Raw genomic sequence first — 12,837 nt, 5'->3', positions numbered from 1 at the left:
GAAAAATCATTAAAAAGCTACTTCGTATAAGACAGAAAATGAGTGGGAAAGAGAGGGAACCAGCACTCGAATATTATTGCATGTATTTACTACAAGAACACTATACAGGTGTATACATTTACTCCTCCCTAACCACCGCCTTCTCCCCCTCACCCCGTGCCTATTAAACCTTCTTCCACCCTTTACAAACCACTCCACACTCACTGTGTACACACACAAAAGGACACAGAAATGGCTGATAAGAAAGAGTTGAGTGTTCTTAGGCTTTTTGTGGCTTTCTTGGTGTTGAGTGCAAATAATGCAGGTCTTGGAAGTAGTCAAGAAGATGAAGATGCTGGTGAAATGAGGAGAGCGTTAGTGCCTGCCATGTTCATTTTTGGTGACTCTTTGATAGATAACGGCAACAATAACAACTTGCCTTCTTTTGCTAAAGCCAACTATTTCCCTTATGGCATTGATTTCAAGGGTGGCCCAACCGGAAGATTCTCCAATGGTTATACCATGGTCGATACCATTGGTACCAACTTCAATTCTTTCTAATTGATGTTTCATGCTAGTAACTTCTTTTTCCCGTCGTTTTGGGGTTGAAGAGCTTATGTCTTATTTTTGTGGGATGTAATGTGCAGCTGAATTGCTTGGATTGCCTCTGATTCCTGCTTACTCTGAGGCTTCTGGTGATCAAATGAGATATGGAGTTAATTATGCCTCTGCTGCTTCTGGTATCCTTGACATCACAGGCAGAAATTTTGTGAGTGCTAAGTCTATTCAGACCGTGTTTTTACATCTTTCAATACTAGTTTCTCTTTCTCGTCAAGAGTACATGTTGTATTGTTGATACTCTTTTTGCTACATGTGAACATTTACAGTTTTAAATATTTAATCACATATGTGGAAATAGAATTTGAGTTTCGTATTGATATTTGATGATGTGCAGGTCAGTCGGATTCCGTTTGGCCAGCAAATCAGAAACTTTGAGAACACTCTTGATCAAATAACAGATAATCTTGGTGCACCGGATGTTGCACAGGCCCTAGCTAAGTGCATTTTCTTTGTGGGCATGGGCAGCAATGACTACCTCAACAATTACCTCATGCCCAATTATAACACCAGGAATCAGTACAATGCTCAACAGTATTCTGATCTCTTGGTTCAGCAATATTCCCAACAACTCACTGTAAGAAATTACATCCAACTTTTATTGTGGTTGAGTTCTAAATTGTTAATTTTGTTGATTCTTGTTTTGTGGTTATGCTGCAGAGGTTGTACAATCTTGGAGCTAGGAAATTTGTGATAGCAGGGCTTGGACTAATGGGTTGTATTCCAAGCATTCTTGCTCAAAGCAATAATGGTGTGTGCTCAGAGGAAGTTAACCAGCTTGTTCTTCCATTCAACACGAAAACGAAGGCCATGATCAACAACCTTAGTGCTAATCTTCCTGGTGCACGATTTTCTTACATCGACATTCGTCACATGTTCCAAGATCTCCTTGCTAATGCTAGATCATATGGTACCGAATCTTCCCTCCATTTTTTCTCCTTGTTAAGATTTTGAAAATTTTGACATTCTTTACATGTTCTTGTTTAATTTGACAGGATTCACCGTGGTAAATCGTGGGTGCTGTGGCATTGGGAGGAACAGAGGCCAGATCACTTGTCTTCCGTTTCAGACTCCATGTCCCAACAGGAATCAGTACATATTCTGGGATGCCTTCCACCCAACGGAAGCTGTAAACGTCTTGTTTGGCCGGAGAGCTTTCTATGGAAATAGGGATGTTGTTTATCCCATGAACATCGAACAACTTGCCCGTCTTTGATCTCACAGTCAAACATGGCACTTTTAAACCTTTATGTGAAATTAATGTACCCTTTTCTTTCTCTTGTCAGCTAAATTTATTGGATTGTCTGCAACTTTTGAGGGGCAGAAATGATAGGAAATTCACTCGGAAATTAAATGGATTATATAACTTTTTCGGCTAACTTATAAAGCGAGTTAGTTTGTAAATGAATTTACGAATTTCGGACAAAATGGAAACAAAAGAATACACGCAGATCATTGAAATTATGTTTGCCCTGAAAATTTGTATTGGCAACAAAGAGAATTGCCTTAAGAATGTCTAAATGATGAACAGAGTCTATGTATTCCATCCTGAATCAGATAACCGGCAAAATGATCCAAATACTGATAAAGTGAAAATCATAGCATATTATTAAATTCATTTTGATCCTCTAATATGTAAAAGTATAAAAAAACCTCCCTGTGAAATTTTTACTATAAAAATTCACCTCTATGTCATACCATTCTCTGGTCAACTAAAGCCTATTTTTTTTAAAAAACAATAACTAAAATACCCTTTTCTAGTCAATCGATCAAACTAGATCTATTAATATATAATTATTTAAATTTATAATATATATAATATATATAATTTATATTATTTTAATTTATAATATATAATAATAATTTTAAAAAATATATTATTTCAAAAATAATAATTATAACCCACCCCCAACTCCCATCCCCTACCGGCCCCCCCTCCCCCCATGCCCGTCCTCTTCCCCCGCCACCCCCATCTAATCCGACCTCCTCTCCCCTCCCCTTTTTCACCCCCCACTTGCCTACTCTCACTTAGATTTGGGCGATCGACGTTGTCCTTGTCGGGTTGGTGACAACCATCACCCTCCCTGTCCTGGGCAACGACCGTCGCCCAAGAGTGAGGAGGGCACGCTCCTCCACGGACGTCGCTATTTTTTTTTTTAATATATAAATTAATTTTTAATTAATAATTAAAAATAATATTTTATTATATAAATAATTAAATAATTATTATATAAAATAATATTTTATTATTAATATATATATATATATAATATTACATATTTCAGATGTGAGAGAAGGGCAAAAATACAAAAAAAACAAAAAGATATTTTCATAGTCAATTCGCAATCAAAGCATGCGTGGCCCAATTTCTGTACAGAGGGATTTTTTAAAATTTTTTTTTATATCACAAGGGAAGTAATTAATAATTTAATTCTCATAGGAATTTTTTTGAACATTTCTATTATAACAGATTTCTGCATATTTCAACTAGAATGAGTTGACAATTAACTGAAGAAGTGGAGCACAAACTACAATGATACACTGTTGAATGTATGAAATGAAGTAAGAGACTTCTCAGAAGTTCTAGAGCATGGCTAACTGCTGTATATTAATCGGATACGCATGTGATTTAGACTTGGAAATGTAGGCTTTCTTGGCAAGTAAAATGTTAGCAGCTTCAGTTGGATGAAACGCATCCCAGAACAAGTATTTTTGGCGGTCATCACACGGCATTTGAAGAGGAAGGCATGTTATCTGTCCATTATTTTTTCCTACCCCACAACATCCCTCGTCCACCACTTCAAATCCTATTCAACAGCAAACGGAAAGCAGTGAGAAAAGAAATTCAGTCCAGCCCTTTTCATCAGTAACAAAATGTAGATACGCACCATAAGTTTTTGCATTCAGGACTAAGTCCTGGCTGCTTTGAAATGAATCCAGGTAAATGAATTTCGCCCCGGGAAGCTGGCCCTTGTTAAATCTATCAACCAGTCTTTTGAGGCCTGTGTTGAAGAGGGCAATGGCATTGTTGATCTCTTCATTGCACCTGCTACCATTACCGTCATATCGTGCTAGCTGATACGGTATGCAACCTATTTGTCCAACTCCAGTCACCACCACTTTCCTAGCTCCCAATTTGTATAACTCCTGAATTTATAAACATTCATCAGAAGAAAACAAACAAAATGACTGAAAAAGGAAAATATAAGAAAACGAAAATTTGTCCACCGTTAATTGTTTGGTATAATCCTCAATGAGAGAAGCAGCATAAGTTCTAGGGGTGTATTCAGAACTGGTTGAGTAGTAGTCGCTCATGAAATAGTTGTTTAAGTAGTCATTGCTCCCCAATCCTGAGTAGAAGATGCACTTGCTAAGATAGTTGCCAAGGGCATTTCCATCTCCTTTGAAGTACCTATTCAGCTGCTGCACAGTGCTAGCAAAGCTGTCGACCTGCCGGTTCATTGACATGTGATCCCCCTGTAGTGATAAGACAAGTAAAATTCGTGCGACTTATAATTGACACGGATGGGAATCTCGGTACAAATATAGCAAATCGAACTGCAATATATACCAAATTGTTTCCAGTTTCATCACGAATTCCAGAAGCTCCTGAGGCGTAGTTTGCTCCCTGAAGTAATGCTCGGCCACGAGCCCTGGCGTAAGGGAGAATGTAGTTTGGAAAGCCTAATAACTGGGCTGCGAAGAGTACAAAGTAAAACATGATAACTGCATTAGCACCCATCTAAAGCTGAAATATAGTAACCATAGTAATGATGATAGATGAAGTTACAACACGTAGAAAATTCATGATAATGCAGGGTTTGGCATAGATAGTGCTATTTTCTTTTTAGTTTTCCTTAAAAAAAATAAATAGAACCTAAAATATCGACGAAAGTACGGCCATTGGTGAAACGCCCTGTAGCACCTTGTGGAAAATCAATGCCATAAGGTCCGTAATCAGCTCTAGCAAGAGTAAGTATATCATTATTATTGCCGTTATCAACTAATGAATCTCCAAATATGAAAAGGCATGGCACTTGGGGCCCTTGATTATTACTCTGTGAATAGACCTTGCCAGCGAGACTACCTGTTGAACACCCGAAACTAAAAACAACCCCCAAAAGAAACCTACAAAATGTTGTCATTTTCAATACTACAAGAACAGCTTAGTTTGACAGAAGCTGCAATAGCCAGCTGAAATGGAGAACACTTGGTTCTTTTTCTCCTATACTCTGAATATATGGAAATTGGGCTTTTATATTGTGTTTCTTGGTATGTCATTTTGATGGGGTTCATGTGTTGAAATCAAGAAAGTTGGTATGTTCCAAGCAAGAACCCGTGAGAAGAAATATGTGCAGAATGCTCTTTTTAGCTGTAATTCATGAATTATATTTGGAATGTCTTTTTGTGCTAAAATCAGCGGTGGAAAGAGTTCATATCTCGTGAGAGTTTCAGGGCTGTTCCCGTAGAATTGTTATAGGCCATGGAAACTGCATACGGTGGGTTTGCTCCACTTTTAGTATAAGTTTTGAGAAAAGAAAGAAAGAAAGCAAACTTACAGAAACAAGATTTAGTAAGTTAGATATTTCTTTAGCCAGAACTTCAGTCCTCGGGCTCCCTTTCCTCACAGTTAAGTTGAATTATCTGCAGAAGGGGATGGAATTTTTGAAGCAATAGAACTCATGATCAACAAAATAAAAAAAAAAATGCTTTACAACTGATTTGGATATCTTCACGTTGAGAGAAAATTATATACAGAAGCATACAAAAGTATGCTGTTTCATCTCATAATGTATGTTCAAGTACACAGAAAAATACATGCAAGAATAAAACCCACAGCGACAGGGTCTTAATCAAGAAAAGTAGATTTAAGATTTAAGATTTTTGTTTTCTTTGTATACCAAAACGAAGGCCCAAAGAGGATAAATTCATTGGGCTGAACGGCAACAGATGTTCAAAAATCAAGGCCCAATTCATTGGGTCACTTTCACTTAAGAACAGTTTCATGATCAGGAGGGGTACTCAACTCTATTTTTTGATTGTAATGAGAAGAAAACAAAAAAATAATGGTCAATGGAACTGAAGCTTAGCCAATCTTCTCTTCCCACTGCCATCTTCAATTCCTCTTCTTTCTTCACCAAGCATTTTACTTTACTTGCTCAGGTGCTCTTATGCTCTCTCTCTCTCTCTCTCTCTCTCTCTCTCTCTCTCCCCTCATTCTCCGTGTCAGTTTTTCGTCTTTTCGGATAAGCTGGAAACATTTGTCTGCTAAGCAACTGTAGGAGGATTACTGAATGTTGGTAATAAAATTTGAGCTAGTTATTTGTGGGTTTTTGATACAGCGATGGAAGCTTCATATTCAGAGGATAGCTTGGAAGGATCGAGACATAAGCAAGAAAATCTTGGTTCATGTGGTCAAAGAGTAATGAGTTTTTTCATGAAGCTTTTTGGTTCTCTGTTAACTTTATGTCGTTCTATTTTTAGCATAAGAGCTTTAGTTGAAAAAGCTTTTTGCCATTTTTTGGAAGTTCTCGGTATGCCTGTTTATTTACTTGATGTCATGATTTTTTTGGCAATGGCAGTGGTGAAAACTTGACTTCCATTTCAAAATTGTATGGGGTGCCAATTCATGACATTGCTGCTGTTAATAAGGACATTGTTGATGTTGATCTTGTTTCCGAAGGGAAACATCTTAATATCCCTTCTGCTAGTGCTGGAGATGCTCAAGGGGTAAGCTGCATGTTATATTTTCTCATTTTTTGTTTCCCTTTTACCCGTCTAAACTTGCGGCATTTTATATTTCTTGATTGTTTATCCGGGTACGACCTCGGAACATTTATAGCCACTCTAGATACAATTATCAAGGATTCTGTTCCATGTTATTGTTTTCGCTTAGGCTTTTTGTGGCTGCAGTAAGAAATTTCACGTTTCCAAGATAATACATGCTATGATGATAACCACTGGAATATGCAACTTTGAAATGCCAGACATGGAAATATGTGATTAATGCTTTAGGGGTATGCTTGGAAAGAGTTAAATGCTTGATATTGAAATAACTGGCTTGATGCTCTTGCAGCTGCATTCCTATATTGCCATATGCCAAGGCAGGTGGAGTTGAATCAAATGCTGAGATTTCTGTGACTACTGAAGTTTCTTGCTTATAGCTACTTAGTTTTAGTTTCCTGGACTTAAATATATGCATTAGCTTGTGCTAATATTCCGTTTATATTCTTTCAGTGCCACTTTGAGGGAGATAAATTTCATGAACATCAATTGCCTAAAGCAACTCCTTGTTCAGAATTTAATACCAGACAATGGAATCAGATCCTTACTATTCCATCATCCTGTCGATTACCACTTGTAAGCACTTTCATTTGATTTATCCTTCTATCCATTCATCATTTATACATCTCCTCCTTAATGTATTTCTGTGATCATCATATATAATTATTAAATGTTGAGTTGCAACCTCAACAATCTTTTCAATGTTATCAGGCTAAGAGAACTGGTTCTGTTCTAGTTCTGGTTCCTCTCATTGCCTTTTGCATCAGATGCATAATTGGCGCTTGTCAAAATAGAGTTGCCAGAAACTTGAGAGATCAGGCTGTAAATAAATCTGGAATGCCCCGCGATAGGTGTAATAGTGTGAGATGGAAAACTGTCCTTAGTGAGTTGAGAGAACCAGATGCTCTGGATGCTGAACCTGAGACGGATTCTGATGTAAGTATAAAACTACATTCATTCACATTCTCCCTGTAAATTGTTCAACTCTACTGGATTCTAGAAATATAGTGGTTCTTGGCTCCTTTGCTCTTCTTTTGTTGTTGAATTCAATATTTCCTTGTGCGAAGTATCTAATAATTTAGATATCTCTGCTTATGTGCTCATTTGTTTAGTAGATGAAAGTAGGTACATATCCTAATACTTGCTGGTTGAAACTTCATTACAGCCATTCTCAGAGGAGCAGGAAGAAGTGCATTTTGAAGAAATTTTCCATTCTTATGCCAAACTTGAAGATGACTATCAGAAGTTCCTTTCAGAATGTGGAATGAGTAATTGGGGCTATTGGCGTGGAGGTTCACCTCAATAGATACTGATGACTGCTATCTATTCTATTTGTTTCTCTTTTCATTTTTCTTGTAGCAATTGTTAGTATTTTATTATGCTTTTTTGTTTTTAGATTTTTTCTTTTCTTTTTTTTTTTTTGGGTTGGGGGGGTTGTCTTGGAGGGGCAGGTGGAGTTTACACCACCCTGTCGCAGCTCTGCATGTTCATTGAGAGTAAGTATGCAGTAAAAGATGATCAATGTATAGTGCTCCTTTTTAGCAAGAATAGTTGGTTTTTATGTACCTCCGAAAACAATGCACTGGTGGTTCTGCTCGTTTTTGTGTATGTTACGAAATCACAAGCTTGAATCAATCGGCGATTTGTCCTGATGAAAAGTTTCACAAGTTATATGGCTACTGGATTATCAAGCACGTAAATTAATTATGATTCATTTATTAATAATATATAGTCATATTGGGCATTATTCAGGTCTGGAGTGCAAAACCTATTAATAATGACACTGGTTCCCGGAATCTGAATCTACATTATAATCGAGTCATTATCCAAATACAAAAGCTCCCTGCTGAAGCTACAGTGCAGATGAATATTTGGCAGATAAGGGCAATTATGCATGTTCATTACATTTTACAAAAGTCATGAATCAGCAACCAGGAAAACAGCAGGCGGCATCTGAAGTTCAAAACTTAGCGTACTTTGCGTACTTTTTCCTCTTGACCCAGTCCAAGTGATTTCTGTGCATCAGCTATACCAGCAGGATCTGCCCAATCGAACAATACTCATGAGGAGCAGCAGCATTAAGAAGGCAACAGTTCGTGAGAAGAATTTTAATTGAAATACATCTGAATAATGATGCATGATGAAATTCTTTCTAGAAATCAATGGTTTTCATTTGTGTCGCATTTTATCTAATATTTTCTTGCGGACCCACTCCTCCAACCCACTTAATTCTGGTAGACTAGTAAAATAGGAGACAAATTAGTCATTGATCCATGACAGGGTCCTGGTTAAAAAGACAAATGTTTGATAACCTCAGCAATATATATTAATAGATTTTTCTCCCACTATATGAGCCTCCTTGTTGGTTAATGGGTTATCATTCAAATATGGATTACGTTCTGTTGCAGCAAATCTCCTTTTCATCTCTGGTTGGTCAGTTGCAACTGGCAATTCTATTCCTTTGACTCAAATTAGCGCATTGTGGACGATGAAAACATCAGGAAATGTCATGAAATGCAGAATCAGACTCTATCGAATGATGCACATTCCATTTATGAAAGAATACTCCACCCACTACTAACAGGCTGAACGGAGTAGATGAGAAAGCAATAGAAAACAACAGGTTAGTCCTTTCCTCCTCTACCACCAAAATTACAAGGAAGACCATGAAGGAACAAAGTGGAGGATTCCAACTTACCAAAGAACTGTGTGAAGATCCTTGTGAAGAAGGTCAAATTGCGTGAAACATTGTACGCCATTGCAGGAGGCAGAGGTTTGACAATTGTATCAATGCTAAAAACACGTTGGAGGAACTGCAGAAACATGAAAAAGCTGAATCATTGGCTTCATACGATGTATTTTATGTACAACCAATAACAAGTAAATAACACTACATAGCACCAACAGGTCATACCCACAAGCAGGGAAATATATGTTTGTTCTTTATGTCTCATACATTTTTTGCATATAAAGATGCTAATAACTGATATATCAGGACACAACAATTCAGCAGCAAACCCTCAATTAGACATACCCAGAACGCGGAAGACTTTTGACGTTAAATAATGACCTTAAATTAAAAAAGAATTTCCATGAAGCGAGTTTTTTAGCTGTTCTCAAAGATAGTAAATGACATTGTCCAAGGGGTTAAGTGTACAATCCAGTCTTTTTGTTATCCTCTTAAAACCTCATGAGTCGACTCTCAAAGGCAAAGGCATTGATGCACTTTAGAACAACAAGCATGTTGATCAATAAATAGCATACTGGAAGCAATTTATAGCTCACACGGTAAAATACCATAAAAATAAGAAACCACTTCCCTGATGCAACATAGAAGACACCAATCATTGAGAAAGAGCCTTTGCAATATAAAACATCCCCATGCCCAATTACTTAGATATAAGCAGCTCATTACTAAATAAAGAAGAGGAGAAAGAATCCTTCATCACATTCAAGCAAAATCACCAAAACCCAAGATTTCGCAGGACCAGACAGAAGCAGCACCAACAAAGATACAATTCTCCTTTAAAAGCGCAATCTATCCTCACTCTCACACTGATAACCTCACGGAGCACAAAAATCACAACTTTCAATCAACTGGTTTCTAAAATATGAACTCAACCTCGCAAATATAAACAAATACTAGTTAAATACGCAGAACACATTGCGCACACAAGAGTTAGTGAAAATCAAGAAAAATAGACCATAGGACTTCACCTAATTTACCTGGAAATTGCGCTGGAAACTGTAACGCAGTTCGGGGTCGATTTCAGTGAGGGAGTCTTCTCCAATTCCGTCGTTTTGGGAGTTAAACTTCTTCTTGCCAGGTACGTGCATTGTGGGTGTTGTACCAGGCTGTGACGTCACTTTGAGCCTCGCGTCTTTGAACTTCTCATCGCTTTCTTGTGGGCCCGCCCTCCATGGTGCTGATGCCAGCAATTCTTTCTTTGTTTTCGCCATTGCTGGGGGATTGATTTGAGCTTCTCTGTTTGTTTTTTCTTATGGGGGCGATATTGATAATAGGAAGAAGATGATATAAGAAACCCAAGACCGGACCTTTGTGGTTTTGGATAGAACGGTCCACAGTACGACGTCGTATCGTTTCCCTTTTTCTTTTTTTTCCTCCCTATGTTTTGCAAATATGCCCTCAGCCTTTGATTATTTTAAGAATCTCCACTGAAATTCGGACATTTCACATTTGATATCGGCTTCTTGTCAATTTTAACAGATCATTACTCAATTTGATTTCTTTCTAGATTTGTGGTCAGCCCTTAGTATATCTGTAGTAATTTGTTAATTCTGGAAGTGTTTCTGTTCATCCTTTTCTTACAATTTTATCAAATATGAATGCATCTGCATGTTGAAAAACATTGTATAGATATCAGGATCATTAACATTAATTTTCTCAGTTTCTCTTCTTACATTTTCCCTTCTGCATATGCATAATAGTACTTTGGTTCTCCCAAGTTTTTCAATCTGTCACATTTCAAAAGTGGTAAGAATGAAATAATAATTGTACTCATAAATGATAAGCATAAAATCAAAAACCAGAACCCCTCCAGAGTTCATCCATACCAGCAGAGCAAATAACCAAAAAAAAAAAACTTATTGGAAATTCAATACAGTTGCTCGGAGCATAGCATCTCTATGGACAGAAAGGTCTGCCCGAACGAGTCCTGTGACTTGGGATTGTGAAATGCCTGATTCTCCCTTCTTGTTCTCTCAAGTAACCTTCACACAGCAATGCCTTTGAGAATTTGTCCTCCACCACCCTATCCACATCATGCACAAACACATCAGTCTCACCATTTTCTCTGTTTCTTGCCATCAATCCGGCGGTGTATATAGCACTCATCCGTCCTGGTGCACCGTCGAAGTACCCTGTCGGGGCATCCACCATGATCAAATCCCATTCTATATCATACACTTCGTTAGGCAAGCCCTTTAGAGCAAGTGGGCATTTTGAAAATCTTGGATCACCAACAGTTTTGCACTCTTCTTTCGTGCTGATCTCAAGGAGTTCATCTGCTTGTGTCACCTTGGTATCATACACAACATGGTATGATTCTAATGACGGGATTTGCCTTTGGATTTGCTGAATCCATGACTTGTCTTCTTCAAGGAATACCGTTCGGCCGCCATGGTTGAGTGCCGTCCACATAAGGCTGTCGTGGCCTAATCCGAACACCAAGAAGTTGCACGGGGACTTATTTTCGAGCACTTTAAGGGATACGGAGATTTCTTTCAGGGTTTGTTGAGGGGTGATGTTTAATGTTGCGTAGTGGACTAAGGCATGTGCTAAAGAAGGTGAGATTTTGGTGCATGTTGGTGTCAAATTAGGAAGAGTTGGGCAATCTGTTGGCTTTGGTTCTTCTGGGAGATCTGATGAGTTTGCAGGATGGATTGCTGAGGTTGAAGAAGAAGTGTGGTGGGAGTAGGAGAAACTTGATCTGAGTGTCAAGAAGAGAAGGAATAGAAAGAAAAAACAAATCAAAATGATCTTGAGATTGAAGGGGTATTGTGGTTTAGCTCTCATGTTTCTTGTGAAGGGAGAGGGATTTTCAGGGTGCAGATGACTTGAGAAGTTGTTGAATTGAGTAAAATATCATGTAACAGTGTGCCTGCTTATATTCAATGTAAGATACTGAAACTGAAATCCAAGAATTCTCAAGTGTTGATCCCTCGGGAAGGGGAGATTTGAAGAGAAGAGTTGCTTGATAAATTGGCAGGAAAAAGGAAATCATTGCTGCATATCAACTTATTGTTAAATATTCGTGTTTCCCCTTAGAAATGAAGCAAAGAGTTGAGGTTTGATGATGTAATGATGTTTCTGGTCGTGCAAGGCAGATAGTTTCCTACCTGCTTTGTGACTAGCAAGTAGGTGGTGTTAGGTCACATTAATATCCAATCAAACAAATGACTTCAAGACTACTTGTATTTTATATGTTCTTCAAAGTTGTATGAAATCAGAAAGCATTAGGATTTAGGTGAATTTTGACACGACCCGATACCAAACGTACCTGCACATAAAGTACTATTCGCATGTTACTGTATTATAACAACCTATCTGTCAGTCATATCTTAGATTAATAAGATTGATAGCAGATTAAGAATAGACAACCAATTACTCCAATTGTTGTTTGGACCATCATACATTAAACTTGTTGAACCGGTGAAGTTGGGAGCAATTCATCCTGCTAGTTCCTATAGCCACATATCTCTCCTTCACTAACGCAGATATGGTCTCACTTACTGATGATAAACTCTCATTAATAGCCTATGTAATGCTCATCAACAAATGAATGATAAACTCTCATCAATAGCCTATGTAGTGCTCATCAACAAATGAATGATAAACTCTCATTAATAGCCTATGTAATGCTCATCAACAAATGAATGGGTTATATGACAAAGGTAAGCTTCTTCAAGAAACAAGTAAGATAATTCTCAATGTGA

General features: G+C 37.8%; 5 protein-coding genes across 5 annotated transcripts; 2 read left to right on the top strand and 3 right to left on the bottom strand.

Annotated features, from left to right (window-relative positions):
* The first annotated feature begins 122 nt into the window (after window positions 1–122).
* Window positions 123–1,907, top strand: LOC105175236 (GDSL esterase/lipase At1g71691). The gene is made up of 5 exons (XM_011097616.3): window positions 123–517; window positions 627–748; window positions 935–1,174; window positions 1,258–1,507; window positions 1,593–1,907. Exons 1-5 carry the CDS (start codon window positions 232–234, stop codon window positions 1,811–1,813), a joined length of 1,119 nt encoding a protein of 372 aa, XP_011095918.1. The 5' UTR covers window positions 123–231; the 3' UTR covers window positions 1,814–1,907.
* Window positions 1,908–3,013: 1,106 nt separating this feature from the next.
* On the bottom strand, window positions 3,014–4,811 carry LOC105175228 (GDSL esterase/lipase At1g33811). The gene is made up of 5 exons (XM_011097605.3): window positions 4,475–4,811; window positions 4,169–4,293; window positions 3,826–4,074; window positions 3,486–3,744; window positions 3,014–3,404 (listed from the first exon to the last, which is right to left on the bottom strand). The coding sequence occupies exons 1-5, from the start codon at window positions 4,740–4,742 to the stop codon at window positions 3,181–3,183; spliced, it is 1,125 nt and encodes a 374-aa protein (XP_011095907.1). The 5' UTR covers window positions 4,743–4,811; the 3' UTR covers window positions 3,014–3,180.
* An 807-nt stretch (window positions 4,812–5,618) lies between these two features.
* LOC105175222 (uncharacterized) lies at window positions 5,619–8,016 on the top strand. The gene is made up of 6 exons (XM_011097591.3): window positions 5,619–5,760; window positions 5,940–6,019; window positions 6,180–6,327; window positions 6,835–6,957; window positions 7,093–7,317; window positions 7,547–8,016. Exons 1-6 carry the CDS (start codon window positions 5,671–5,673, stop codon window positions 7,685–7,687), a joined length of 807 nt encoding a protein of 268 aa, XP_011095893.1. The 5' UTR covers window positions 5,619–5,670; the 3' UTR covers window positions 7,688–8,016.
* Window positions 8,017–8,168: 152 nt separating this feature from the next.
* Window positions 8,169–10,424, bottom strand: LOC105175213 (zinc finger/BTB domain protein). The gene is made up of 3 exons (XM_011097578.3): window positions 10,108–10,424; window positions 9,080–9,194; window positions 8,169–8,422 (listed from the first exon to the last, which is right to left on the bottom strand). Exons 1-3 carry the CDS (start codon window positions 10,339–10,341, stop codon window positions 8,349–8,351), a joined length of 423 nt encoding a protein of 140 aa, XP_011095880.1. The 5' UTR covers window positions 10,342–10,424; the 3' UTR covers window positions 8,169–8,348.
* A 453-nt stretch (window positions 10,425–10,877) lies between these two features.
* LOC105175205 (glucuronoxylan 4-O-methyltransferase 3) lies at window positions 10,878–12,179 on the bottom strand. The gene has a single exon (XM_011097567.3). It carries the CDS (start codon window positions 11,915–11,917, stop codon window positions 11,027–11,029), a length of 891 nt encoding a protein of 296 aa, XP_011095869.1. The 5' UTR covers window positions 11,918–12,179; the 3' UTR covers window positions 10,878–11,026.
* Between the last annotated feature and the right edge of the window lie 658 nt (window positions 12,180–12,837).

This window comes from Sesamum indicum, linkage group LG2 (assembly GCF_026168435.1).
Source record: "Sesamum indicum cultivar Baizhima isolate 11 linkage group LG2, ASM2616843v1, whole genome shotgun sequence".
Lineage (NCBI taxonomy): Eukaryota > Viridiplantae > Streptophyta > Magnoliopsida > Lamiales > Pedaliaceae > Sesamum > Sesamum indicum.
The sequence above is the reverse complement of the archived record's forward strand: the minus strand, read 5'-3'. Positions and strand labels throughout refer to the sequence as shown.

What these genes read in the sequence shown, in the direction of transcription:
- LOC105175236 (XM_011097616.3), top strand. Translation starts at nt 232, where the DNA reads ATGGCTGATAAGAAAGAGTTGAGTGTTCTTAGGCTTTTTGTGGCTTTC. An exon ending in TACCATGGTCGATACCATTG is followed by an intron (nt 518 to 626) that starts GTACCAACTTCA and finishes TGTAATGTGCAG; the next exon opens with CTGAATTGCTTGGATTGCCT. An exon ending in ACATCACAGGCAGAAATTTT is followed by an intron (nt 749 to 934) that starts GTGAGTGCTAAG and finishes GATGATGTGCAG; the next exon opens with GTCAGTCGGATTCCGTTTGG.
- LOC105175228 (XM_011097605.3), bottom strand. Translation starts at nt 4,742, where the DNA reads ATGACAACATTTTGTAGGTTTCTTTTGGGGGTTGTTTTTAGTTTCGGG. An exon ending in ATGAAACTGGAAACAATTTG is followed by an intron (nt 4,075 to 4,168) that starts GTATATATTGCA and finishes TTATCACTACAG; the next exon opens with GGGGATCACATGTCAATGAA. An exon ending in ATTATACCAAACAATTAACG is followed by an intron (nt 3,745 to 3,825) that starts GTGGACAAATTT and finishes TTATAAATTCAG; the next exon opens with GAGTTATACAAATTGGGAGC.
- LOC105175222 (XM_011097591.3), top strand. Translation starts at nt 5,671, where the DNA reads ATGGAACTGAAGCTTAGCCAATCTTCTCTTCCCACTGCCATCTTCAAT. An exon ending in TTGGTTCATGTGGTCAAAGA is followed by an intron (nt 6,020 to 6,179) that starts GTAATGAGTTTT and finishes TGGCAATGGCAG; the next exon opens with TGGTGAAAACTTGACTTCCA. An exon ending in AACCTGAGACGGATTCTGAT is followed by an intron (nt 7,318 to 7,546) that starts GTAAGTATAAAA and finishes ACTTCATTACAG; the next exon opens with CCATTCTCAGAGGAGCAGGA.
- LOC105175213 (XM_011097578.3), bottom strand. Translation starts at nt 10,341, where the DNA reads ATGGCGAAAACAAAGAAAGAATTGCTGGCATCAGCACCATGGAGGGCG. An exon ending in GTTTCCAGCGCAATTTCCAG is followed by an intron (nt 9,195 to 10,107) that starts GTAAATTAGGTG and finishes ATGTTTCTGCAG; the next exon opens with TTCCTCCAACGTGTTTTTAG. An exon ending in GATCTTCACACAGTTCTTTG is followed by an intron (nt 8,423 to 9,079) that starts GTAAGTTGGAAT and finishes TCGATTGGGCAG; the next exon opens with ATCCTGCTGGTATAGCTGAT.
- LOC105175205 (XM_011097567.3), bottom strand. Translation starts at nt 11,917, where the DNA reads ATGAGAGCTAAACCACAATACCCCTTCAATCTCAAGATCATTTTGATT.